Source organism: Melanostigma gelatinosum, assembly GCF_949748355.1.
Source record: "Melanostigma gelatinosum genome assembly, chromosome: 9".
NCBI classification, from domain to species: domain Eukaryota; kingdom Metazoa; phylum Chordata; class Actinopteri; order Perciformes; family Zoarcidae; genus Melanostigma; species Melanostigma gelatinosum.
The window spans coordinates 887,301-912,500 of NC_136642.1; the positions used below are offsets into that span (position 1 = coordinate 887,301).

Below are 25,200 nucleotides of genomic sequence, written 5' to 3' on the forward strand. Positions count from 1 at the left end.
CTGCAAACTGAACCTGGATCAGTGCCGTCTGCTGTTTCTCTATTATCTGTGTTGGTCCGTCTCTCAACTCGGTCCGACTTCCTGTCTGCGTCTCGTTGGTTCCTACTGAAGACGTTTAATCAAAAGAGGAGGAACTGTTGGGCTTCTTTCTCATTTCTCGATTCCTTTCCTCGCCTCCTCGCCATTAAAAGCCTAATTTTAAAGCGACAGGAATTTAGTTTGAGGTTCGTCACAGCTGATCAGCTGTTTGTTGTTTAGTTACACTCAGGAGACAACCTTCTAAAAGTGAGGTCAAAGCTTCAAGCGTTAAAGCTGCATTTTCTCTCTTCAATACAGCATGATGTTCATTTAGTACATGATGGTCCATTTAGAGTCACACAGACCATAAAGCAGGGGATGCTTTAGGGCGGGGCTACACAGTGATTGACAGGTCAACACCAGAGACGTATACGGCGTCTCTACGTCACTCCTCAGTCCAGATATGGTCACTTCCTGTTCACTGGTTGATAAAAAAAACCCAAGATGCCGACGGACAAAACGCTGAACCGAAGGGATCTGATGTCACACACACACACACACACACACACACACACACACACACACACACACACACACACACACACACACACACACACACACACACACACACACACACACACACACAGATATGAATGTTCTTATCGATATAATGATTTCACTTTCATCAGATCTACATTCACTCTGTTGGGGACTACTTTCAGCGGCGGATTAATCCACATGTTGATGGTCTCGTCACCAACGCTTAACGTGCAAACGAGATGCAAAACGCTAAAAGTTGTTTTGATGACGACTGAGCAGCCAGGTGTGTGCGCACAGGTGCAAGGGGGCGGAGCTTAAACAGCTGCTGCAGTGAATCAGCGTTTCTCTGATCTGTTCGTTAAAGTCTCATTTAAACAAATCACTCTCACGCACCTTGAGTTGCTCTGCGACGCCACCGTGTGGTGAGAACATGAACAGCTGTCCAAACTAAACATTGATGTACTTGTGAGTTATGTATTCTGGGTAATACTTTGAGCATTATTTACACTGGAATGCTGGCGATCAATAAAGTTTTATTCAAACATTAATTTTGTTTAAATAACTTTAAATTCATGTTTCTTTCCTCAGGACTGAAGAAGAGATTATTATTAATCTATTAATAGATTATCGTTCTGTAGAAAATACTAATATTTATATATTTTCTTTATTGAAAGACGAAACGTTGACATTTAATTTGTTTTTATTGAAAAACACTCGATACAGAAACGCAAGAAGAAGAACACAGAGACCACTTCACTTCTATTTACAGAGACCAGGGGGGTCTGGACCCACACATAGACCAGGGGGGTCTGGACCCACACAGAGACCAGGGGGGTCTGGACCCACACAGAGACCAGGGGGGGTCTGGACCCACACACAGACCAAGGGGGTCTGGACCCACACAGAGACCAGGGGGGTCTGGACCCACACAGAGACCAGGGGGGTCTGGACCCACACAGAGACCAGGGGGGTCTGGACCCACACATAGACCAGGGGGGTCTGGACCCACACATAGACCAGGGGGGTCTGGACCCACACAGAGACCAAGGGGGTCTGGACCCACACAGAGACCAGGGGGGGTCTGGACCCACACAGAGACCAAGGGGGTCTGGACCCACACAGAGACCAGGGGGGGTCTGGACCCACACACAGACCAAGGGGGTCTGGACCCACACACAGACCAGGGGGGTCTGGACCCAAACAGAGACCAGGGGGGTCTGGACCCACACAGAGACCAGGGGGGTCTGGACCCACACAGAGACCAGGGGGGTCTGGACCCCACACATAGACCAAGGGGGTCTGGACCCACACAGAGACCAGGGGGGGTCTGGACCCACACAGAGACCAGGGGGGTCTGGACCCCACACATAGACCAAGGGGGTCTGGACCCACACAGAGACCAGGGGGGTCTGGACCCACACAGAGACCAGGGGGGTCTGGACCCCACACATAGACCAAGGGGGTCTGGACCCACACAGAGACCAGGGGGGGTCTGGACCCACACACAGACCAGGGGGGTCTGGACCCCACACATAGACCAAGGGGGTCTGGACCCACACAGAGACCAGGGGGGTCTGGACCCACACAGAGACCAGGGGGGTCTGGACCCCACACATAGACCAAGGGGGTCTGGACCCACACAGAGACCAAGGGGGTCTGGACCCACACACAGACCAGGGGGGTCTGGACCCACACACAGAGACCAGGGGGGTCTGGACCCCACACATAGACCAGGGGGGTCTGGACCCACACAGAGACCAAGGGGGGGACATTTTAAGACAAAGACAAAATCCTCCCAGAGTGCACTGCTGCCACATGGATCAGAGAGCTGAGACTCATGGGTAATGTAGTCCTAACCGTCACAGACCAGACGACAGCAGAAAGAGACCAGACTCTGAGGTTCTGGTTCTGGTTCTGGTCAAACTGATCATTGATGTCTGTTCTTAAAGAGACGTGAAGAGGAAGTAGAACATGAGATCAATAAGACACCTGAAGCATCCAGAGAGGACAGAAGTAAAAGTACAACAGTACCTCATGATATCATAGTACGTCTGAGCAGTTTGTGTATTTGTACACTGTTGGTACTTCAATGTGTCACAAAACTTCACATTCTGTCAAATAAACGGAAAAATCTGCAGAAGAACAAGAAAGTATTTAATTTAAACATAAAAATGGAAATACTCAAGTACAAGTACCTCCAACAGTACTTCACTAAAAGTACTGATCACGTCTTGTTAATCAGAGCGGTTGTAAATAAAGTTTTCAGACTCTTGAAAAATAAAACGTCCGGTTTCCTCCAACGCAGACCTGTGATCTGATACAAGTGATCCTGAACCTGTCTGTCTGTGGGGTCAGAGGTCACTGGAGGGAGGGGGGGGGGGGTTTATTCATCATCATCATCATCATCATCGTCACTGTCGTCCTCGCCATCTCTCTTCCTCTTCTCCCCCTGAACATCTGCACCGTCCACATCTGGGAGACAGAAGAGGGAAAAAGATTCTCAAAATTAAAGCGACTCTTTAAATATCAGATTTTCAGAATAAAGTCAAGTTTCAAAGAAAGGTATAAAATAAATATTAGAAGAAGAAAAACAAAGGAGCTGTGCTGTTGTTGAGCATCATGGTCTTCCTCGTGTGAGGAAGGTCTGAAACTCATGAGACACAAACACGTCACGTTACATAATGAAGCGAAATAAAGACAATCCACGAAACACTAATGATTTAAACAAATACATATTTTACTTTTCTCACAAAATAATTTATAATTTCTTCTGAGATTTTTTAACCGTGTTGCAGATTGAAGAGTCAAACCTTTCAAAATAAAACAACTCAGACTCGCAGAGTCTAAAACACACCTCCATCTTCCTCGTCCTCCTCTTCCTCCACATAGTCTCCATCGTCTTCCTCGTCCTGAGAGGAAGAAGAACAATGAATGAGCGATGAAGAGCGCCGCCCAGTGGCCACAGAGAGGAACAACGGCTCCTCAACTCACCTGGATCCCCTCCTTCATCAGGTAGGAGAGGCCGACCTCGTCCTCCTCTTCCTCAGAGCTGTCAGCGTCCTCCTCTTCTTCATCATCGTCATCGTCTCCAGGTGGACCAGCTTCATCTTCATCATCGTCTGAAACAAAACGTCCTCACTTCAGTGACACTATGATGCCTTCAGGCTCTGCTCAGTGAACATGAGTACTGGCTGAAGGTTCATTATAACGTTATCATGATGTGTTCACATGTCATCTGTAAAATGTAGTTTTGGTGATAAACTTGAATAAATCCAGTAGTTTGAAGATGTTTTCACGTTAATATAAAACAGATATTAGAGATGAATTATGATGTTTAACTTCATAACACGAGCTCTAAGCTCATTATTATACTTCATTAATAACAATAAGGATTATAAAAATATAATCTATGATTTAACAAAGTAAAAGGAAATATTATTAAATATTTAGTTCATTGAAAACTTTATCTGATTAGAAAACATGTTAAATGAAAACCGGTAATAAAATGCAACACTCAGCGTATCGTGAGAATATCGTACCGTCACTTTAAATATGGTGTTAACATTGTGAGGGACCCCCCCCCCATTCTGACCCACAATCCTTTGCACAGCAGTACGGCCTCTGACTGTACAGTCACTGCTCGTCTGTTTCGAACAGACGTCCAGCAGCACGAGTCACTTCCTGTAACGCACTTCCTGTAACGCAGGTCAGAGGCCAAATCCCAACGTCCCCCCTGAACCCCCAGACCCTGAACCCTCAGACCCTGAGCCCTCAGACCCTGAACCCTCAGACCCTGAACCCTCAGACCCTGAACCCTCAGACCCTGAGCCCTCAGACCCTGAACCCTCAGACCCTGAGCCCTCAGACCCTGAACCCTCAGACCCTGAACCCTCAGACCCTGAGCCCTCAAGGACTCACTGAGTCACCTGTGAGTGGGTGAGTGTGAGAGGCTGTGAGGGCTTGAGATGGTGTAAATATGAACGGGACAGCACTTTGCTGCAACATATCACGTTACCATGACAACATAAATATGATGTATAATTGTGTGTATTTATTGTATACTTTGTACTCCTGAGTTGAACGTCTTCAGGCTCTTTCCTCACAAGATGAGATCTAACTTCATATCATCTATTTACTCGTTTTTGTCAAAACAGCTTCATTTACAAAATCAAATGTTTGATGAATAAATCAATAAATATCTGATTTCATGTTTATTTTTTGTTCCATCTTTAACCCTTAATGTTTCTGAGTACATGTATGATGACAGGCTGAACACACTGATCCGTCCTCTTTGTTCACGTCTCCATGCGTCCACCGGTTACCCCGTGTTTAACGGCACATTGCAATGCATTGTGGGTAATTCCCCGAGGCTAAGCCAGCACCATGCTGACTTACGGTAAGGGTTCATAAAGGACTCAACATGTCTGCCAGAGACTCAAACACTCCATGATGTGACAGACAGAACTTGGTGAGTTGTCACGAAACCAACATGACGACTTCGGTACGATGCAGCTGTATTTATCTAAATAAAACATCTGTACGGTTCCATTTTTTACCAGCTTGTTCCTGCCCAGCTTTTTGAACACTTAACAAATGGCATTAATATTAGTATTAATATTAGTATTAATATTAGTATTAATATTAGTATTAATATTAGTATTAATATTAGTATTAATATTAGTATTAATATTAGTATTAATATTAGTATTAATATTAGTATCAGCCAACAGATATGAATAAACTACAAGGTGCCATGATTGCTGCTGACTCTGCTGACTCTGCTGACTGTCTGTGGGAGTGGGGGGGGGGGGGGGGGTAAACAATGCTTAATTTACTGCATAGTGAGTTTGATGTTTTCACTTCATATTTTATCTTAATTCATGTAATAATTATTTTTCCTTAACTAAAAATAAAATGAATTCGCTGAAGATCCACCAGCATGGAGCCATTTTGCATGAATTGTGTTTCATTTAGTGCACGTGTGTGTGCATTGTGACCTCATGATCATATCGGCTTGTTGTCAAACTAGGCTAAGGCTCCTCGTGTTAGCTGTGTATAGGTGAGCTTGGGGGTGTTCATGCTTATAATCACATTTGCTGACCCGTCGTTCTTTGAAAGGTTGGGGGTGTCTGTCTGAAAGGTGCTTTGTCATGTTAGACGTGTTGCCTCACTTGGTCTCTGTGGCTGTGAAACACGTTTCACAGACGGGTCTCTGTAGGTCAGTGGGCTTTCCTTCACTGTCTGCAATATCGCCAAAGTACTTCCAGACGATACTTCTGGCATCTTGTTTTCCAAGAAGCCGAGGACGGTCGGTAAAAGCTCCCGCGTGTCTCCCCTGCATCGCTCTCTGTGAGTGAGCGCTGCCTGTTGCTGTGAGCGCTGGGTAGCCCCGCCCCCTCGCAGCCCCGCCCCCTCGCAGTCAATGCCTGCAGGCAGCGTGACAGGGAGCCGAGCAGCGCGTCGCTCTGATCGCGCTATTTTAACAAAGTATCGATACTAAAAATATGCAAAATCGTATCGTTTTTAACGTACAGGTACCACGGTACCTTTTTAGTATCGATACACCGGGCAACCCTCGGTGGGAGCGCCTCATAGGCCGTGAGGGGGACGTTGGGATCGGGCCACTCTTTCTCAGCCGCGTGCGTCACTTTCTACTTTCCCCTGGAAACACTTCCTGCTAAACTGTCTCACCGTTGTCGGCCTCCGAGTCCGGCACCTCGTTGTCCTCCTGGTCGTACCCGTCGAGGAACGTGAGCTGAGGCAGCAGCTCGAAGACGCCCTCCGTGTAGTCGTCCAGCGTGGCCACCTCACAGCTGTACAGGTACAGACTCCTCAGGTTCTTCAGGTTCTGCTGCAGAACACACAAGGAAAGGTTCTGACCGGAGATCACGCCGACATGGAACACACAATAAACACACAGCAGGTGTCACCTGACGTGTGACGTCACAGAAACTCACCAGCGTCTCGATGCTGCTCAGCTCTTTGATCTTGTTCCCGCTCAGGTTCAGAGACGTCAGGTCGGGACATTTCTCCACCAGCGTGTCCAGACCTCCTGAGATGATGTTATCACTGACCTCCAGCTGCAACACACACACACACACACACACACATTGAGTCAGCGTACAGGAGAAAGGAACCAAAGAAAAAGACAAACGTGAGGCAGAAAGCAGAGAGTCAAAATAGCGGCACAGGGATGCATTGTGGGAACAGGAAGTGTGGAGGCCGACCTTGCGGAGTTTGGGGAGTTTGGGCAGCTTGGAGAGCGACGACAGGCCGACGTTCACCATGCTGAGGATCTCCAGCGCCGTGTACTCGTCCGTCAGACCTTCCACCTCTCCGTCACTGGAGCGACAGTTCTCCACCACCAGCTCCACCACCTGACCACAACAACAGGTCATGTGACCACGTCCTCACACACACACTCAGTCATGAGGAGCCAGAAGCTTTGTCTTGTAGTTCAGACAATGATCATCAGTTCGGCTGCTTCTTCTTCTTCATATTTTCAGCTACAGACACCACTTACACTTTAAGATGTTGAGAAACTCTGAGCAATTACTTTTAGTGGTTTTATACCTGGACCAGAACTACATGTAGACTCCAGAGTCTCTTTAAAAAGCTGGACTACATTCATAAATATGTGGTATTACAAGAAATAAACATTTGTAAATTATGTATTTGTAAAAACGTGTTTTCTTTTCAGACCAAAACAGAGAAAAACGTTCATGTTTCAGATCACAACAGCAGGGAGTGACTCATCCTGTCTGACAAACACTCTTTGATGAACTCCCAGCGTGCATGTGAGAGTGACACACACACACACACACACACAGCTACTGTCTGTGCGCGCATTCACCCACCGATGCCCATCTGTCGGTCGGACACACCGACTCTTTGTAGATACACCCCGCGTGCCAGACTCCCTTCAGAAAAGAGCAGTTTGTAGAATGTTGTTTACATCACCAACACACAGCGGGCGGGCGGGAACCGCAGGACCAACTAGTTCAGACTAATAATCTAAACTAGTCCACTGTTGTTGGGTTTAGTGTGAGCCGAATGGACCAGCAGGGTGTGAGGAACAGTAGAAACGGTTTCACGTGTTTGATTTATAACCCAGTAAACGTAGAAGCTGCAGATTTAAGAATGGAGTCTGGTTCAACGCGCCATTTTTTTAGGGTTCAAAATGTCACTAATACAATCTCAACGTCCTCTCCGCGCGGAATTTTTATTTTTTAGCATCTATATTTTTAGGCTCCGGGTCTCGAGCCTCCATCCGGGTCCTCCTGTAAATAACGTGACCGGTTAAACGATGATGGTGTAAGTTAGTTGAGGTTTACTCACCTCCGCTGGACTTCTGTTGCGCAGCTCTGAGCTGATCCTCTTCTTCATCTCCATGTTGTGAGTCCGAGCAGATAATAATAAAATAAAAAGCTCCGAAACAGAAGATAAACGGCTCTCTGCGCGTCTTCCTCCAGAAGATATCAGGCGAGAACTAAACCGCCATGTTCGCTCGCGCCCGACCTCCACGCCGAGACCACGCCCCCTTGTATAATGAATCTTCATCTGTTTTCAGACGCTGCTCTCCCATTGGTTTGATGATGAGCCACTCGTTGAGCCCCTCCCACAACAGAGCATTATGCAAGACTCTTCTCAACGATTGGTTATAACCGCCGAGGCGTTACTTCGTTGTAACCAATGAGAAGGCGAACATGAAACATTTAAACGTTAGACACGCCCACTCGTTGTCCTCATTGGCGCCGTATTTCACTGACGCCTTCAGTTCATAAATAACAAGTATAAATGAATATTATCTTTACTCTGCAATGTGAACATTTAAGATGTTTTTATGATTATATTATATTGGTTTAACACCCTGGTACTGCAGGTAGTAGTTGTAGGATAATGAATAGTGATAGCAGTACAAGTATCAGTATAGTGATAGTACTGCAGGTAGTAGTTGTAGTATAATGAAAATATAAATAAGTCTGAGCTTCTGATTCTAAACAAGAAGGAAAATAAAGATGCAGATGATTTTTTTATAAGAAAACTTTTATTTTGAATAAACAGCAGATTTTACAGTGAGACCCTTTCAGTATAAAAGCTTTTAGAATATAAAAATATGATAATAAAAATTAAAAAAAGATGAGAGAAAAAAAACTGAAGACAGAATAAATAATCTGACAGAGTAAACAGGATGTGATGTCATCAAGGGCAGGAAATTAATCTTTGGTAAAAAATTATTAAAAATAAATAACCAATAAAGAAACAATGACATCACTCTGTGGAAAATGGAACAGCTGATTCTGGCAGGTACTTTTTTTAAAAATATATATTTTTAATGTTTTCCAGTTTTTAAAAGGTCAGTTCACCCAAACTACTAAACACTGGTTTAGAAACCGGTGAGACCAGAACTTCACAAGGTCCAGATCTCAGGTTTCACAAACATAAAGACGTCCTGATGATGAGACGCACTGCGACGAATAACAGGAAGGAGCCCTGAGGGAAGATACTGGACCGGTGCAGACACTGGACCGGTGCAGATACTGGACCGGTGCAGACACTGGACCGGTGCAGATACTGGACCGGTGCAGATACTGGACCAATGCAGATACTGGACCGGTGCAGACACTGGACCGGTGCAGATACTGGACCGGTGCAGACACTGGACCGGTGCAGATACTGGACCGGTGCAGACACTGGACCGGTGCAGATACTGGACCGGTGCAGATACTGGACCGGTGCAGACACTGGACCGGTGCAGATACTGGACCGGTGCAGACACTGGACCGGTGCAGACACTGGACCGGTGCAGATACTGGACCGGTGCAGACACTGGACCGGTGCAGATACTGGACCAATGCAGATACTGGACCAGTGCAGACACTGGACCGGTGCAGACACTGGACCGGTGCAGATACTGGACCGGTGCAGATACTGGACCGGTGCAGACACTGGACCGGTGCAGATACTGGACCAATGCAGATACTGGACCGGTGCAGACACTGGACCGGTGCAGATACTGGACCGGTGCAGATACTGGACCGGTGCAGACACTGGACCGGTGCAGATACTGGACCAATGCAGATACTGGACCGGTGCAGACACTGGACCAATGCAGATACTGGACCGGTGCAGACACTGGACCGGTGCAGATACTGGACCAATGCAGATACTGGACCAGTGCAGACACTGGACCGGTGCAGACACTGGACCGGTGCAGATACTGGACCGGTGCAGATACTGGACCGGTGCAGACACTGGACCGGTGCAGATACTGGACCAATGCAGATACTGGACCGGTGCAGACACTGGACCGGTGCAGATACTGGACCGGTGCAGATACTGGACCGGTGCAGACACTGGACCGGTGCAGACACTGGACCAATGCAGATACTGGACCGGTGCAGACACTGGACCGGTGCAGATACTGGACCGGTGCAGACACTGGACCGGTGCAGATACTGGACCGGTGCAGATACTGGACTAGGGCCCACAAAGCTTCACCAAAACCAGTTAAACATCTCTACATATTTACCAGTTGAGACACCGAGGGGGCCGGAAGTTAGGGGAAGAAACACATCACAGGGTGGTCTCTAGTTTCTTCTTCACTTCTTTTTTTAAAAGTAATTTGGGTAATTTGTGTACTTTTTATTACAGACAGAAGACAGGAAGTGAGGGAGGTGAAGTCGCCATCAAACCTAAAGTGAGTTTTAAAACTCGAAGCAGCCGTGCAGAGAAATACTGAGAAGGTTTACTGCTTTATAAAGTCTTCTTCAATACAGCATGATGTTCATTTAGTACATTATGGTCCATTTAGAGTCACACAGACCATAAAGCAGGGGATGCTTTAGGGCGGGGCTACACGCTGATTGACAGGTCTCTCCTCCTCAGTCCAGATATGGTCACTTCCTGTTCACTTCCTGTGCTAAGAAACAAGATGGCGACGGACAAAATGACGTACTCGAGTCTTCAAACGTTCACAAACCAACGAGAGACGTCATGACGACGACTAATTCACATATTGAAATTCACAATCTTTGGTTGAAGAAGCCGAACTTTAAACTGCAGATAGTGAGGGGGGTGAACTGACCCTTCAATGCTGGTAACCATGGAAACTCATTTGACTGACAGGAGAGAAGTGATGCTGGCTGATTGTCTGAAGCCAGCGGCGCCTGCGGCGCATGGGCGGAGCTTATGAATCCCCCGACAAGGAGGCGGTGTCGGGGTTCAGGTGACGTCTCCCGAACGGCTTTGTCTCTCGGCCGATTGGCCGTCCCGTGAACTAAACCCCGCCCACCTTGCAGCCCCACAGGTGAAGCCCACCTGTGTCAGAGGGCATGGTCTCGCGGCGGCAGCGCGTGCAGCACCTGGTCGAGCAGCTGCAGCGCTCGGTGCAGGTGGACCTCCAGCCAGCAGGGCGTGTCCTTGATGCTCTGACGCGGGTAGTCGCACCCCCAACCTTTAACGAAGCTCAGCCGCACGATACACAACCGACGCAGGTCGTCCACACCGAGACCTGCTGAACACACACCTGGAGAGAGACAGGAAGTCACACCTGCACTCAGCACATCTGGGCTCAGAGAGACAGACAGGGAGAGAGAGAGAGAGAGAGAGAGAGAGAGAGACAGAGACAGAGACAGAGAGAGAGACAGAGAGACAGAGAGACAGAGAGAGAGAGACAGAGAGACAGAGAGAGAGAGAGACAGAGAGAGAGAGAGACAGAGAGAGAGACAGAGAGAGAGAGAGACAGAGAGAGAGACAGAGAGAGCGAGAGACAGAGAGAGACAGAGAGAGAGAGAGAGACAGAGAGAGAGACAGAGAGACAGAGACTGTTGAAAAAAACTTTATTGACACCGATTTTAGACATTCCAGTTCCATCATTGAGATAAAAAAAACGAATTGTTTTCCGAACACGATACGTTATCATTTAAAACGGTTAACCAAATAAGGTCCAACACACATAAACGTGTCTTTAAGTGTCTGTAGGCTGAGATCTGACTCTCACTTAGTGCCCACTTTGTCCAGTTCTTTGTTCACTTTGTGAACTATTTTCTTGAGTCTGTATCCTTCCTGCTTCGTGAGACCTCCTCTGTCCTTGCTCCTCATGTGAGATCTGGCAGAGCTGGAGAGCTGCTCCTTGTCAGAGAGGTAGTCCTCCACTCTGACTCCTCTCACGTTCTTACTCCGCCTCAGAAACTCCTTTATCTCCTCCACGCTGTAGCCTCCAGAGCCCCGAGAGCTGCCAGCACCGTGTGTAGAGGGCTCACTGTTTACAGCAGAGTTCTCCTCCTGACTGGACTCAGAGTCCTCCCAACCGGACTCAGGGTCCTCTTCCGGCCTGGACTCACACTCGGCTGCTCCTCCACTGTCTGTAGTTGCCACTTTCTTGGCCTGTGAGCTTCCTCTGTCTCCTCTCTGTTTCCTCTTCAGCTGAGGGGCCTTGAGCTGCTCCTCGTCTGCTTCCATGGCCACCTCCCCACCTGCCTCCACCTGTCCTCCAGTACACTCCCTCACCTGCTGGACCTCACTTGCCCCGTCCTTCCTCACCTCTTGTCCCCCACTTGTCCTCTCTTCTCTCACCTCCTGTACCCCACCCGTCTCCTCCACCCTCACCTCCTGTACCCCACCGTCTCCTCCACCCTCACCTCCTGTACCCCACCCGTCTCCTCCACTCTCACCTCCTGTACCCCACCCGTCACCTCCACTCTCACCTCCTGTACCCCACCCGTCTCCTCCACTCTCACCTCCTGTACCCCACCCGTCACCTCCACTCTCACCTCCTGTACCCCACCCGTCTCCTCCACCCTCGCCTCCTGTGCTCCACTTGTTCCCTCTTGTCCGTCCTGCTTGTCCCCTCTGTCCTCCTCAGTACCTCTCTGGTTCTGGTCTTTGTTTGAGCCGTGTCCCCAGGACAAGCTCTACTCAGATGTCCTTCTCTCCCACAGCTGTAACATTTAAAATCGTTAGTCTTTGCAAAGATGACGTAGTCAAAGTCATACACAGTGATCTTGAAGCTGAGGTTGACCACTCTGCTCCTGTTGCTGGGGATCATGAAGACATGTCTCCTGTGAGACACCACGCGCTGCAACAGCGGAGACTGAAATCCAGAGGACACCCTCCTAACCGGAGACACCACCTTCCCATGTTTGGACAGCTCTTTGATGATGGCTTCGCTCTTTATGAATGGCGGCACGTTGGACACAGTGACTTTCACCTCCGGTGAGGCGAGAGCATACGTGGGCAGGAAGTGTTCACCCACGGAGATCCCGTTCATCAACACCACTTCCGCAGTTTCTAAGCTGTCCAGAAAGATGACCACAGCGCTGTTCATCCGCGCTGCGGACTTCACGTGGCTGTGGCCAACAAGCTCACCCACTCCCAGGCTGATCTCCTCCACCCAACACCCGAACAGCGGCGGGATCTTCACGCCGTGTTCCCTGGTTAGCTCCGTCAGGCGCATGCTAGCGTTTAGCACGCCGACAGCACCTGCTGCCCGGCTGCACTCCGCTCAAAAATACCCCAAAAAAGAGATAACAGTACGCAAAAAAACCCCGTGAACCCTGCACACCCCCCTACACTATCATACCCAACATTACACTATCATACCCAACATACTATCATACCCAACATTACACTATCATACCCAACATTACACTATCATACCCAACATTACACTATCATACCCAACATACTATCATACCCAACATTACACTATCATACCCAACATTATACTATCATACCCAACATTACACTATCATACCCAACATTACACTATCATACCCAACATTACACTATCATACCAAACACTACACTATCATACCCAACATTACACTATCATACCCAACACTACACTATCATACCCAACATTACACTATCATACTCAACATTACACTATCATACCCAACATTACACTATCATACACAACATTACACTATCATACCCAACATTACACTATCATACCCAACATTACACTATCATACCCAACATTACACTATCATACCCAACATTACACTATCATACCCAACATTACACTAGCATACCCAACATTACACTATCATACCCAACACTACACTATCATACCCAACATTACACTATCATACCCAACATTACACTATCATACCCAACACTACACTATCATACCCAACATTACACTATCATACCCAACACTACACTATCATACCCAACATTACACTATCATACCCAACACTACACTATCCTACCCAACATTACACTATCATACCCAACACTACACCATCATACCCAACACTACACTATCCTACCCAACATTATACTATCATACCCAACATTACACTATCATACCCAACATTACACTATCATACCCAACATTACACTATCATACCCAACATTACACTATCATACCCAACATTACACTATCATACCCAACACTACACTATCATACCCAACATTACACTATCATACCCAACACTACACTATCATACCCAACACTACACTATCATACCCAACATTACACTATCATACCCAACACTACACTATCATACCCAACACTACACTATCATACCCAACATTACACTATCATACCCAACATTACACTATCATACCCAACACTACACTATCATACCCAACACTACACTATCCTACCCAACATTACACTATCATACCCAACACTACACTATCATACCCAACATTACACTATCATACCCAACATTACACTATCATACCCAACATTACACTATCATACCCAACATTACACTATCATACCCAACACTACACTATCATACCCAACACTACACTATCCTACCCAACATTACACTATCATACCCAACACTACACTATCATACCCAACATTACACTATCATACCCAACACTACACTATCATACCCAACATTACACTATCATACCCAACATTACACTATCATACCCAACATTACACTATCATACCCAACACTACACTATCATACCCAACATTACACTATCATACCCAACACTACACTATCATACCCAACACTACACTATCATACCCAACATTACACTATCATACCCAACATTACACTATCATACCCAACATTACACTATCATACCCAACACTACACTATCATACCCAACACTACACTATCATACCCAACATTACACTATCATACCCAACATTACACTATCATACCCAACACTACACTATCATACCCAACATTACACTATCATACCCAACATTACACTATCATACCCAACACCCAAGAGAGAGAGAGAGAAAGAGACAGAGACAGAGGGAGAGGGAGAGAGACAGAGGGAGAGAGAGAGACAGACAGAGAGACACAGAGACACACAGAGACAGACAGACAGGTGATACTCACTGACTGCAGGGGCGATCCCCCCCATGCTGTTCGGCCCGGGAATCGCACCGACAACCGCTGCTGCCTGAGTCACCACCTCTGCCTGAGCTGCTGCTGCCTGCTGCTGCATCTGTCTGTGATACTGCCTCAGGTCGAACACCTGGAGAGACAGACAGGTGAGAGACAGCAGGTGAGAGACAGCAGGTGAGAGACAGACAGGTGAGAGACGTCACTAACATACTAAACCATCAGAGAGATGACTCTTTGTTGGGCTTCTATTCTTCTTCTTATTGTAGCATTAAAGCACGGTGGAATTAGCAAGCTAACTAGCGGACGGCTGGCTACCGAGCTAGCCTGCTAATTCCACGGTGCTTTAATGCTTTAATGCTACACTGGTAACAGAAAATGATCCGAAAAAAGTTGTGACTTATCTGGCGACAGCAATGTTCATGTCTTTGTCCAGATCTGTTGCTGAACAGCAGAGAGTCGTCTGCAGAGCGACACACTCACCTTGATGTAAGCTCCGGGGTAGATCTTGTGGACTCCGTCTCCAGGTGCTCGGCCCGCCTCGCGGTCCAGGTACAAGCTCTGGACAAACACCGGGTGGTCACTAAGGCAACGCATCCAGATGTCCCCCTCCCCCCGACACTCCAGCTGAACTCCCCGACCGATGTGGAGCCTGCAGGGAAACAAGACGCAGAAGAAGAAGAACGAGCCGTGTGAGTTTCAAACTGCTGACATTACACCTCCTCCTGATACCACTGGTACTGGTACTGGTGGGAGTGGTACTGGTGGGACTGGTCACCTGGCTCGGTGGCTGGAGGCGGTGCGGTGGACATTACTCAGCTGTCCCAAACAGAAACGGTCTCCTCCTGAAGGGTCGACGTAACCGTCCACCGTGACCAGAGGACAGCTGGACTGGACCTTAAACATCTCCCCGACCTGAACGTCCAACTCAAAGTAAGAGATGGAGCACCAGAACTCTGGGCCTGAGGGACAAAATGAGACAGGGGGGACAAAGTGAGATAGTCAAACAGAGACAGAGAAGTGAGAACATTCTTGGACAGAGTGGGTACCTGGGTGGTTGGACACAGGTTGTGGATACGGAGCCGTACTGTGGTGGTGTGACCCTGCAGGAACAAACATTTAGACTCTGTATAATTTACCACTGAACAGTACAACAGTAAGGTACTACTACTGCAATACTTCAGTTTGATATTGTTCATGATGTCATACAGAAGTGAGTGTTGGGGGCATGGTGGTGTTGATGTAACGGAGGCTGCTGGTGGCTCTGCCCTCTCTGTCCTGCTGGGCTGTAGGGGTCAGGGCTATTATCTGGCCAGATGGCTGCAGAAACAAACAGGACAAAGGTCAGTATCTGTCTCATAGTACTACTGTTACTGTGGTACCACTACCACTGCTGCTACAGCTACTGCTAATGCTACTACTACGATCACTACAGCCACTACTACTACGATCACTACAACTACTACTACTACGATCACTACAACTGCTACTACTACGATCACTACAACTACTACTACTACGATCACTACAACTACTACTACTACGATCACTACAGCTACTACTACGATCACTACAGCCACTACTACGACAATCACTACAGCCACTACTACTACGATCACTACAGCTACTACTACGATCACTACAGCTACTGCTACTACGATCACTACAACTACTACTACTACGATCACTACAGCGACTACTACTACGATCATTACAGCTACTACTACTTCGATCACTACAACTACTACTACTACGATCATTACAGCTACTACTACTACGATCACTACAGCTACTACTACTACGATCATTACAGCTACTACTACTACGATCACTAGAACTACTACTGCTACGATCACAACAGCGACTACTACTACGATCATTCCAGCTACTACTACTACGATCACTACAGCTACTACTACTACGATCATTACAGCCACTACTACTACGATCACTACAACTACTACTACTACGATCACTACAGCTACTACTACTACGATCACTACAGCTACTACTACTACGATCACTACAACTACTACTACTACGATCACTACAGCTACTACTACTACGATCACTACAGCTACTACTACTACGATCACCACAACTACTACTACTACGATCACTACAGCTACTACTACTATGATCACTACAGCCACTACTACTACGATCACTACAGCTACTACTACTACTATGATCACTACAGCTGCTACTACTACAATCACTACAGCTACTACTACTACGATCACTACAACTACTACTACTAGGATCACTACAGCCACTACTACTACGATCACTACAACCACTACTACTACGATCACTACAGCTACTACTACTACGATCACTAGAGCTACTACTACTACGATCACTACAGCTACTACTACTACGATCACTACAGCTACTACCACTACGATCACTACAACTACTACTACTACGATCACTACAGCTACTACTACTACGATCACTACAACTACTACTACTACGATCACTACAGCCACTACTACTACAATCACGACAGCCACTACTACTACGATCACTACAGCCACTACTACTACGATCACTACAGCTACTACTACTACTACGATCACTACAGCTACTACTACTACGATCACGACAACTACTACTACTACGATCACTACAGCTACTACTACTTCGATCACTACAGCCACTACTACTACGATCACTACAGCTATTACTACTACGATCACTACAACGACTACTACTACGATTACTACAGCTACTACTACTACGATCACTACAGCCACTACTACTACGATCACTACAGCTACTACTACTACTATGATCACTATAGCTACTATTACTACGATCACTACAGCTACTACGATCACTACAGCTACTATGATCACTACAGCTACTACTACTACGATCACTACAGCTACTACGATCACTACAGCCACTACTACTACGATCACTACAGCTACTACTACTACTATGATCACTACAGCTACTACTACTACGATCACTACAGCTACTACGATCACTACAGCTACTACTACTACGATCACTACAGCCACTACTACTACGATCACTACAGCTATTACTACTACGATCACTACAATGACTACTACTACGATCACTACAGCTACTACTACTACGATCACTACAGCCACTACTACTACGATCACTACAGCTACTACTACTACTATGATCACTACAGCTACTACTACTACGATCACTACAGTTACTACGATCACTACAGCTACTACTACTACGATCACTACAGCTACTACTACGACGATCACTACAGCCACTACTACTACTATGATCACTACAGCTACTACTACGACGATCACTACAGCTACTACGATCACTACAGCTACTATGATCACTACAGCTACTACTACTACGATCACTACAGCTACTACGATCACTACAGCCACAACTACTACGATCACTACAGCTACTACTACTACTATGATCACTACAGCTACTACTACTACGATCACTACAGCTACTACGATCACTACAGCTATTACTACTACGATCACTACAGCTACTACTACGACGATCACTACAGCTACTACTACTACGATCACTACAGCTACTACTACTACGATCACTACAGCTACTACGATCACTACAGCTACTACTACTACGATCACTACAACTACTACTACTACGATCACTACAGCTACTACGATCACTACAGCTACTACTACTACGATCACTACAGCTACTACGATCACTACAGCTACTACTACTACGATCACTACAACTACTACTACTACGATCACTACAGCTACTACTACTACGATCACTACAGCTACTACGATCACTACAGCTACTACTACTACGATCACTACAGCTACTACGATCACTACAGCTACTACTACTACGATCACTACAACTACTACTACTACGATCACTACAACTACTACTACTACGATCACTACAGCTACTACTACTACGATCATGACAACTACTGCTAATACTGCTACTGTTTCTGATATTTCTACTAATACTACTACTACTACTTCTGCAGCCAATGCTACTCGTGCTACTGCTACTTGTACTCAAATTGTGCTCCTACTGCTACTACAACTAGTAAAGCTGTTACTACTACTACTTGTACTGGGACTGCTTCAGGAACTATATGCCTACTATGATTACTCCTAATATTTCTACTAATATAACTACTCCCATAACTATTAGTACTACTGGTACTCTTAATGCTGATATGTGTAGGTACAGTACCAGTTTTGGGGGGGCTGCTGTAGTCGGGCTGGTGTGGGGAGGTGGGGGTGTGAGGGTGAGGAGGCAAGGGGGGGTGAGGTGGGGAGGCGTGGCCCCCGTGGTTCTGAGGCGGGGCGATCTGAAGGAGTCCGGGGTCCTCGCTGCAGACCCCCCCACCGCTCCTCCCACAGCCAACAGCTGACAGAGGTGCAGCCGTCATGGAGGTGCTGCCTGCAAGACAGAGCGCAGGACGGTAACAACACAAGTACATTAGTCAGTACTGTAGTCAATGGCGGAGTTTAGCTTGTTAGCTTGGCTAGCTAGCTGTCAATCAGCGTGTAGCCCCGCCCTAAAGCATCCCCTGCTTTATGGTCTGTGTGACTCTAAATGGACCATAATGTACTAAATGAACATCATGCTGTATTGAAGAAGACTTGAAACTAGAGATTGAGACATAAACTCATGTTTACAATGTTTACTGAGGTAATAAATCAAGAGAGAAGTAGAGTCATTTTCTCATAGACGTCTATACAACCAGAGGAGTCGCCCCCTGGTGGACACTAGAGAGAATGCAGCTTTAACAGATGAAGCACTGACTTCACTTTAAAGAACCGGAGGTTGTCTCCTGTGTCGTCTTTCTAATTACGTATTTTCAGTCTTACACCAACAGTTTTACGTCAAAATTAGACTTTTATTTTTTAAATTTGACAAACATAATATATTTAAATTTAAACATTATTTGTCTCTCTCATGTTTTTTTGCCATGGTGGTCCACATGAAGGGGCGGGGACTTATCCTCTCTACGTGAAATAAAACAGATGTGATGGACAGTCTGACCTGGAGGAGAGAGGGGCATGCTGGGATACATGCTGTAGGGGTCAGAGTGGGGAGGCAGGTCCACCTGCAGACAGTCCTGCATGAACTCCTCCTTTATCAGAGACGGAGGACCTGAAGGAAGACAGAGACAGAGACCACAATGGTGACCAATGAGCTGAGGAGGCGTCCTGTACTCATGAATATTAATGAGGTCTACCTGTGGCGGGTGACGCCACCCTCTCGTAGTGGTAGGGGTTCACACACACGCTGTCGTACTTCAGGTCGAACGCAAACTGACAGAACTTCACGTGTTTCAGCTCGTTCTTATGGAGGTCGGGCCAACGCCACAGACGGGCGTAGATCACGTGAGGGAAGCCTTTCCTACCCGCCACCTGCAGACAGACAGGTGAGGGACAGACAGGTCAGAGACAGACAGACGAGGGACAGACAGGTCAGAGACAGACAGACGAGGGACAGACAGGTCAGAGACAGACAGGTGAGGGACAGACAGGTGAGGGACAGACAGGTCAGAGACAGACAGGTCAGCGACAGACAGGTGAGGGACAGACAGGTGAGGGACAGACAGGTGAGGGACAGACAGACAGGTCAGAGACAGGAAACATCCTTAATGGAAATTTAAACAAACTGTGAGAACTGAGTCACGGTGAACAGAGGTTACCATGGAAACACGGTGTGTGTGTGTGTGTACTTGCATATCTGTCTTTGTGAGAACCACTGTGAGTTTTACATCTTTAGAGGGACAATATTTGGTCTGTTCTCACTTCTCGAAAAGGTTTGAGGGTCAGACTTAGTTTTAAGGTTCAGATCAGAACCAGGTAAAGGGTTAAAGGTCAGAATCATGTTTAACCTACAAACAGCTTGTAATTAAAAGACGACCGATTTAACATTTTACATGATGACATCATGAATGTTTATAAATAGAATCAAAGTTTCTTTCTGTTTCAGCTGTTTATGTGTGAGGTTCACACACACACACTCACACACGTGAGGTCAGACATGATGTCATGGTCGTGGTTTGGCGTGACATACACACACACACAAACCTGTACTTCTATTGTTGTGTGGACACTGTGACATAATGCGGCACCTAATCCCAATCTTCCCATTGGATAATAATTCTACAGCCAATCAGAGCAGAGTGTGTTTTGTGTGCACAGGTGAAGGGCAGGGATAAGGGTTTACAGACAAAACACACACACACACTGTAAAAAATGTCCGTTGAAACGAGTCAGTCAGCTTCATTTTCTTCCTTTATTTTTAAAACCAGAAACAAAACAAATCATTCAGGAGACAAAACATTTTAGTTCTTTGATAAAAACTTAAGGACAGAAGACAACTACGACTCCCAGGGTGCATTTCACGAACAATCATCCAATCACAGAATTTGACACGAACATAAAATTCATCATGAATCTGATTCTGGATCAGTTTGGGATACAACGGGTTTTGTACTTGTTATGATGGTGACAGCAGCTGAGGATCATGGGTATTGTAGTATTTAGCGACATTAGATGTGCTAATATCTGTAACAGACAAAGCTAATGTTAGCATGCTAATATCTATAACAGACAAAGCTAACGTTAGCATGCTAATATCTGTAACAGACATAACTAATGTTAGCATGCTCATATCTATAATAGACAAAGCTAACGTTACCGTGCTAATATCTGTAACAGACAAAGCTGACGTTAGCATGCTAATATCTGTAACAGACATAACTAATGTTAGCATGCTCATATCTATAATAGACAAAGCTAACGTTACCGTGCTAATATCTGTAACAGACAAAGCTGACGTTAGCGAAGCTCGTCTGACTCATTTACTGTTGAGCTAATTTTGAACTGTTAAGTAATAGTAAAATGATCATGGTTTAATCAATTGATGTTGTAAAAATATTGAGAAATGGTATCACAATTCCGCAAAGCGACACCTTAACAATTAACATTATTAGTATTATTAATAAAACATGAACATTATTACTAGTTTTAAAAAATCACTAGCTTGACTCTTGTTAGTACTGACTTACTAGTAACGTTTTACAGTGTAGAAACTCTGTGGTGAGATTCAAGAAATAAACTCTAGACGTGTACAAATTCCCTTCTGTCTGTCTGTCTGTCTGCACACAGACAGACCCCCCACCACACACACACGCATCCATACACACAGACATACACAGAGTCTGGCTGAAGTTAACCCGGCCCCTTTCCTGTGTTTCAGACAAAACAAGCCAGCCTACCCTTCCTCCTCCTCCTCTTCACACACACACACACACACACAGTCTTCAGTCTGCTCTCATATCAGTTTTCTGTTTGGATGTTTTGAAGGATCCTTTGATCCATAAAGGACTTCCCTCAAAGTTCTGCATGGCTTTTGCAGAGTCACAGGGTTCTTTAAGACAGGGGTCTTCAACGTTTTTCAGGCCAAGGACCCCCAAACTGATAGAGAGATATGGAGCAGGGACCCCTGACTATATACTGTATATTGTATAAAATTGTGTTTTATATTAAACTGGGCCTAGTGCCATTCATAAACATACCTTGTCAGCTGATACCAATGCTAATATCAACATTGTCTGTCAACTGCATGATAATCATGCATACAAGCTGTTCAAATTGATGTTTTTATTTTAAACATAAAAGTGGAAATGAAAAATGAGTGATTAGTGCCACTGCCATGCAAAAACATACCTGATGAATTGCATACATTACTGAACTATTACAATGATGGACAGACTCATCTTTGGGAAAAAAAAAGTCAAATATGAAAAACTGTCTAATCAACCAAAAATGTCACGACCCCCCTGCAGTACCTCCGCGGACCCCCTAGGGGTTGCGGATGCCCTGTTGAAGACCTCTGCTTTAAGAGAACATCAGGGTTCTGAAAAGCCGTTAAAAGGTGCTTGAGAATGGTCCGGGTTTCGGGGGGAAGCCTTGAATGCTTCTTATGGAACTTCCAGGTGACCTTAATAAAGTATTTCACGAGTAGACCTGCAGTCCAGAAACGATGTCCAAGAAGCAAACTTTGGTGCTGAGAAATAAAGCCAACGCTGAACTGCAGTTCCTCAAACGGCCACTTGAGGCTCCTAAAGAGAGTGAGTCCCCATAGACGTCTATGTGAAACTCTACAGCAGAAAGAAACATGTTTACAGTCTGGTACTATAAACAATTCTGGTCTCTATAGATAACATTCCTGTTCATCTGTCAATTATATTAAAGCTTAACGTTAGGTATAATTTAGGGTGTGGCCTCTTTGAGTGACAGGTGGGTGTGGTCTCAGGTCGCTAGCTGCTAGCTGTCTGCTAGCTACTAGCTGTCTGCTAGCTACTAGCTGTCTGCTCCGCTTTGTCACCCGGCCACCGTCACCAGGTGGTCTTCAAAGCACTCGTGGTTCTTTGGGGAAGGGCCTTTGGACCCAAAGGGTTCTAAAAGTTTGGGGTACTTACGGAGGTTCCTGGGGTTCTTCAGAAGGTTTGTAGGTTATGAGGAGGTTTTAAAGGATGATGGATAATCTAACGTATTAAGGGTTCTTAAAAATACCCGAAAACTTGAAGGGGTTCTTGGGGTTCTATGGTTACTGCCGGAGGTGTCAGAGGTACTTTCGGGGGTTAGAAGGTTATTGAGTGGGCTGAAGGTTTCTTCATCGGGTCTTGAAGTTCTTTGAGAAAGGTTTTTTTGGGCGCATGTTGAAGGGTTCTAAAGGAGCGTACTTCGGTTCTTCAAGCAACCCTTAAAAATAGTTCTGGGGCTTGTTGAGGTGGTTCTTCTGGTTCCTGGTTTGTTCATTGACAGGATGATGTGGAGAGCGGTCTCAAGTGTGAACCATGTTTACGTCCCCCAGTCTGATAATTACTGTCTGACGGTGACACACCCAGTCTGCTGCTCAGACTCTCTGTTCTACGAGAACACAGGAGAACTAAAGAAGCGCTGAATGCAGAGCATCTGGGATGCTGAGGGTTTTATCTCTGAACGTACGACGTGATGCAAAGGTTTTAACAAAGTCGGATGGAAATATTCTGAGACTGAAGACGAACAAATATGTTTTTCCTTCAGTGTTCAGAGTTTTAAATAAAGAAAAATAAAGCAGTTTATTATGACCTCACTGGAATCTAGAAAGTCTGTTTGAGGATGACGTCATTGAACCTTGAGACAATTTCTACCATTTCCACCGTTTCCACTTCAACTCAATTCAACTGCTATCGTCCCAGAGAGAAAAATTAAGTGTCATAGTTAACGGGAAAATGAAAACACTCTACAGACCAAAACGAGTGTTCCACAACGTTACAGACGTTACAGAATGTTTCAGAACGTTACAGACATTTCAGAATGTTACAGATGTTACAGAACGTTTCAGAACGTTACAGAATGTTTCAGAACGTTACAGACGTTTCAGAACGTTTCAGAATGTTACAGAACGTTACAGAATGTTTCAGAATGTTACAGAACTTTACAGACGCAACAGAATGTTTCAGAACGTTTCAGAAGTTTCAGAACGTTTCAGAACGTTACAGAATGTTTCAGAACGTTACAGATATTTCAGAATGTTACAGATGTTACAGAACATTTCAGAACGTTGCAGAACGTTACAGACGCAACAGAATGTTTCAGAATGTTACAGACGTTTCAGAATGTTTCAGAATGTGTTCAGAATGTTAGACATTTCAGAATGTTACAGATGTTACAGAACGTTTCAGAACGTTTCAGACTTTTCAGAACGTTTCAGAACGTTACAGAATGTTTCAGAACGTTACAGATATTTCAGAATGTTACAGATGTTACAGAACGTTTCAGAACATTTCAGAATGTTACAGAACGTTACAGACGCAACAGAATGTTTCAGAATGTTTCAGAACGTTACAGACATTTCAGAACGTTTCAGAATGTTACAGAATGTTTCAGAACGTTACAGAACGTTACAGATGTTTCAGAACGTTACAGATGTTAGAGAACGTTACAGAACGTTTCAGAACATTTCAGAATGTTTCAGACGTTAGAGAACATTACAGAACGTTTCAAAATGTTTCAAAACGTTACAGATGTTTCAGAACGTTTCAGAACATCACAGAACGTTACAGATGTTTCAGAACATTACAGATGTTTCAGAACGTTTCAGAACATCACAGAAGGTTACAGATGTTTCATAACGTTACAGAACATTTCAGAACATTTCAGAACGTTACAGACGTTTCAGAACGTTACAGAACGTTACAGAACGTTAAAGAACGTTACAGACGTTTCAGAACGTTTCAGAACGTTACAGACGCAACAGAATGTTTCAGAACGTGAGACGT

At 45.6% G+C, this 25,200-nt stretch overlaps 2 protein-coding genes across 2 annotated transcripts in view; both read right to left on the reverse strand.

The window, feature by feature from the left end:
- Window positions 1-2,238: 2,238 nt before the first annotated feature.
- On the reverse strand, window positions 2,239-8,070 carry LOC306782468 (acidic leucine-rich nuclear phosphoprotein 32 family member E-like). The gene is made up of 7 exons (XM_079275842.1): window positions 7,897-8,070; window positions 6,786-6,935; window positions 6,516-6,638; window positions 6,250-6,409; window positions 3,550-3,677; window positions 3,413-3,467; window positions 2,239-3,030 (listed from the first exon to the last, which is right to left on the reverse strand). The coding sequence occupies exons 1-7, from the start codon at window positions 7,948-7,950 to the stop codon at window positions 2,942-2,944; spliced, it is 759 nt and encodes a 252-aa protein (XP_079131968.1). The 5' UTR covers window positions 7,951-8,070; the 3' UTR covers window positions 2,239-2,941.
- A 2,813-nt stretch (window positions 8,071-10,883) lies between these two features.
- Window positions 10,884-25,200, reverse strand: part of LOC306782458 (mothers against decapentaplegic homolog 4-like) — a gene marked incomplete at both ends in the record, with an annotated part of 15,992 nt that continues 1,675 nt past the window's right edge. Inside the window, 9 exons of the mRNA XM_079275827.1 lie at window positions 10,884-11,086; window positions 14,883-15,021; window positions 15,372-15,540; window positions 15,667-15,850; window positions 15,938-15,991; window positions 16,098-16,208; window positions 19,098-19,307; window positions 19,914-20,024; window positions 20,110-20,284. Coding sequence (XP_079131953.1) covers window positions 10,884-11,086; window positions 14,883-15,021; window positions 15,372-15,540; window positions 15,667-15,850; window positions 15,938-15,991; window positions 16,098-16,208; window positions 19,098-19,307; window positions 19,914-20,024; window positions 20,110-20,284 — 1,356 coding nt within the window. The remainder of the gene's footprint in view (window positions 11,087-14,882; window positions 15,022-15,371; window positions 15,541-15,666; window positions 15,851-15,937; window positions 15,992-16,097; window positions 16,209-19,097; window positions 19,308-19,913; window positions 20,025-20,109; window positions 20,285-25,200) is intronic.

Bases quoted from the DNA above. Each gene is read 5' to 3' on its own strand.
- LOC306782468 (XM_079275842.1), bottom strand. From the start codon at position 7,950: ATGGAGATGAAGAAGAGGATCAGCTCAGAGCTGCGCAACAGAAGTCCA. The intron at 6,410-6,515 runs GTGAGTTTCTGT...TGTGTTCTGCAG, and splicing joins TGAGCAGCATCGAGACGCTG to CAGAACCTGAAGAACCTGAG. The intron at 3,678-6,249 runs GTGAGACAGTTT...GTTTTGTTTCAG, and splicing joins GGACTCGGAGGCCGACAACG to ACGATGATGAAGATGAAGCT.